This window comes from Castanea sativa, chromosome 10 (genome assembly GCF_040712315.1).
Source record: "Castanea sativa cultivar Marrone di Chiusa Pesio chromosome 10, ASM4071231v1".
Classification (NCBI taxonomy): Eukaryota; Viridiplantae; Streptophyta; class Magnoliopsida; order Fagales; family Fagaceae; genus Castanea; species Castanea sativa.
In genome coordinates, this window is record NC_134022.1 from 24,350,384 (window position 1) to 24,354,287 (window position 3,904).

General features: G+C 35.6%; 1 protein-coding gene across 1 annotated transcript; it reads right to left on the reverse strand.

The window, feature by feature from the left end:
* Positions 1-557: 557 nt before the first annotated feature.
* On the reverse strand, positions 558-3,682 carry LOC142613182 (BURP domain-containing protein 3). The gene is made up of 3 exons (XM_075785406.1): positions 3,543-3,682; positions 3,262-3,367; positions 558-1,762 (listed from the first exon to the last, which is right to left on the reverse strand). Exons 1-3 carry the CDS (start codon positions 3,570-3,572, stop codon positions 759-761), a joined length of 1,140 nt encoding a protein of 379 aa, XP_075641521.1. The 5' UTR covers positions 3,573-3,682; the 3' UTR covers positions 558-758.
* Between the last annotated feature and the right edge of the window lie 222 nt (positions 3,683-3,904).

Here is a 3,904-nt window from a genome sequence, read left to right on the forward strand (position 1 = left end):
ATTCCCCCATTGAAGGGCTCTATCTAGTATATAGACTGGACAACCTATTCCTAAAAGCCAACAAATTAAAGAAACCATGCCTAGATATTTAGTAGAAAATCAGATGATTCTCATATTTATCTCATGTAACTTCACTCTAATGGCATTCCAAGTTTCAGCACAAGAATACTTGCCAAACTTGGAAGAAGCAAAAGGCGGTATCCTTCTAATCAAGCTCAATGAAGGAGAGCTTGCTTTGAATAGGAACAAAATCTTCAGACCTTGCAATAAGTTTCCAATCCCAATTCCCTCCTTCCAGGAAATTAGAAACTTTGGCATTATGTTGCTTGTTGCTTCATAAATGGCTCTAAAACCATATCTTAAGGATCCTCCGCTCCTAATTAACTTTGAGGTGTCTTAACAAACCAAGAGCCCCTACCCTTCTGGTTTGAAGGACACTGTAGAAAAGAATGTAGCAACAACAAGGTCGTTCTGTTGGTTTATCTAGTTACTGATGCGTACCAGCATTACATTTAAGTCTTGTTATGGAGGAAATAAAGAGAATGAAAGTGGCCCAATAAAGCGAAAAGATATGAATTTATTAGTAAATAGAAAGAGATAGGGTGTATTTATTAGTGAGTACATAATGTATCATCCATGACTAAAGCACGCTCAAACATGTAACTAAGTGCTGTAGTATATATCACAGTACATATAAGGGTTTCAAACTCTTGCAATTAAAATTATGCTATGGAGGTTTGAGCCTTTCCCAGAAACTTCTATTTGGATGCCCAGACAACATGATCCTCGGGAAGGAAATGGCAGACAGGGACAGTTCCAGGCTTAACTTTGAGTACTTGGAAGGCCAAATGCTTTGGGTTCCATTCTGATGTGTTTGTGTGACATACAGCCACTGCTTTAGCTTTTGTTCCATCAGCACCCTCTAGTGGCACCATATAAGCCTGTGTGGTCTGTGTTGCATGGCAGTAAAAGACAGCATAGACATAGTTCTGTTTATGGCACACGACAGATTTGTCACTTCCAACCTTCTTCACTCCTGGGATTATAGTGTATTTCTGCATCTGGGTTTCTTTTCCCACCTCGGTAGAGATTGCCTGAACATCTTTTCCAAGCTTGGAAGTGCTGAAATCCACCATTGACTCTAATGATGTTGCACAATATTTTTCCTCCCCTTTGATGCCTGTCTTTTCACATTCTTCAATCGTGCTTTGAATTACATCAGCTTCCATTGACCCAGGTTTCACTGAAAACCGGCTAAAAATATCTGCAACCTTGTTAGATGAAAAGGGTATTGAATTTGCAACTTGGCGAGACAAAAAGGTAGCTGTGTTTGTGTTTTTAGTGAAGTGCAAGTTCATTTTTGTGCCTGGATGCAGGTCCTTCTCCAAGAAGAAAAGAGCTACATTGGGGTCATCATGGAGTTGATTCTCAGTGGCAGCATATTGATAAACAAAGGGGTTTTTCCCTGGTGTTACTCCAACATACACAGGCTTTCCCTTGTGGCCTGTGCTCACAGATACTCCTCCTTTGCCAACACCCACATTGGTTCCTTTGCCGCCTGGCTTTCCAGTTTGCACTCCAACTCCTTTGCCTCCAACACCGACGTGAGTGCCACCACCAGCTGGCTTTCCTTTACCGGTATTCACACTTACACCACCCTTCCCAACATTGACAGAGGTGCCTCCGGGTTTTCCCTTTCCTGCATCAACGTTTACTCCACCCTTCCCTACATTGACTGAAGTGCTTTTGTCATCAATCAGCCCTGCAACGTTAGCAACATGAATTAGGGGCAAGAAGTAGAACTTATAAGATGAAAGGCTTTAATTAGTGTGTGTGATTAACACTCACATCCTCCGTATACGCCAGTGGGTAATAAACTAATAACATGCTCTTTTTTATATATACATGGATTAGAAGCTAGAACGTATAAGATGAAAGACTTTTATTACGTCTAGAATCTAGACGTAGAATTTTGCTAAAAGCCTATTGGTTTATTAACAAGTGTAGAACTTAGATCCAGCACTTTAGGGTAGTATATTAATTGAATATTTGAATTTAAACCTTTGATTGTTTTGAATTTAATTATTAATGGAAAATAGGGCACTATATATATATATATATATATATATATATATATATATATATATATATATATGTCTTATTGATAAATGAAATGAAGGGTTTAAATTAGAGAATATATTGTATTGTACCTAAAAGACTATAGATAAATTTTATTTAAGACGAGAGATTGTCATTTTTACGACACACTAACTATAATTTTCCTCTTTCTCTAAAAAAAAAAAAAAAAAACTACCACTGCGCATTCTTATTGTGATGGTCACTCCACAAGTATAAATGTTTGTGGGACGTGGAGGGTAAAAGTCATGGTTCAAGTCTCCAGGAGGAAGTTTCACACACATACACTTAGATTATGCTAGGGTAGAAATTCTATCTTACATCCAAAAAAAAAAAAAAACTTACAATTTTCTATCTCATTAATTATGAAATTTGTTGTGTTGTTAAATTTATTGTTGTTAATTTGTTAAGGTTAGTTAAAATATAATTGTATCTAAAAAAATTTAGACTTTTTTTTTGAGTTGAAGACGAAAATAAAAAATAAAAATCTATATATACATAAAAAATTAAATAATGATAGGATACTACAATTTTACTATATAAATCTTACAAACCGACATGTTTTCAATCACAAAAGTTAATTAAGATATTTATTTATCATTTTATTTTGTGCAAAAAGAGATGTTTTATTTATTTAGATATAGTTCATGTTATGTAGAAGGGCACTCTCTAAGAGTTCCTAGTTCCATTCCATTTATTTATTTATTTTGCTAGACCACAATATCATTAAGAGGAAGAAGAACACACGAGGATCTCTCCTCTAAGCCTTCATAACTGAAGGTATGAGAGACGAATTATCATGTAATAATGGTGATTTTGTAAGGTAAGCAATGGCTATGACATGGGCTATCATGTTTAACTTGCTTCCCTATGTATTTATTAGTTGTTTAAGTGACATAAGTTACATTCATTATTAAGTCAGTTTGTAAGCGTTTTGCATAGTAAAAATATATAGTAATTTTAACATTTTCCTAAGCAAATAATTAAAAAATTAAAAGAAAAACCTCTTGCCAAAGCTCAAAATTGTTTTTGCAACTTTTAGGTCATAAGAAATAACTAGAAGTATATTATAGAGATGTTAGTGAAAAGATGCAAGAGAGGTCCTCTCAGATTTGAAGTACCAACCAGGCTGTAGAAGATCACTGAGGGCTTTAGGCAATGGAGTGTTTGGCAGCACGGAGTTCCAGTATTTTTCAGGATGCACAGCAGCATGGCTTGTCACCAGTGCAACCTGCAACACATAAAGTCACACGTTATGTTACATAAAAATACTCAAAAGAAAAAAAAAAAGTAATTTAAATGATGGAAATATGAACTCTCTTGGAACTTTATAAGCTCTGAAATCATAGAGAGTTTGAAAGAGAGCTTATTATGTCCAGATGGGTGCAAGAAATTATAAAACTTACAGTGAGAAAAGCGAGAATGTGTAGATGCATCTTGGTTTAGCTATGGATTTTTAGTAGAGAAAAATCTGAATGCTGAGCTTAGTACTTGGAAAGAATAGCAACAAGGTTGCAAATTTATAAGGGAAATTGTTCTTGAAAAGATATAGTAATTAAGTAGCTAGACGCAGGCGGCTTAATTACTTCAACTGCCCATGGCTCACTTACTTTAAACTCATTTATGTCAATTGGGACAGGTGGAGAGAGAGCAAGAGAGAGTTGGGCAGTACAACAGTGCCCAAAGAGATAGTGAGATTGTTTTCTAGCTGATTTTGTATATTGTTCAAGAACCAATGTTTATTTCACACCAGTGGCACACAGACGTC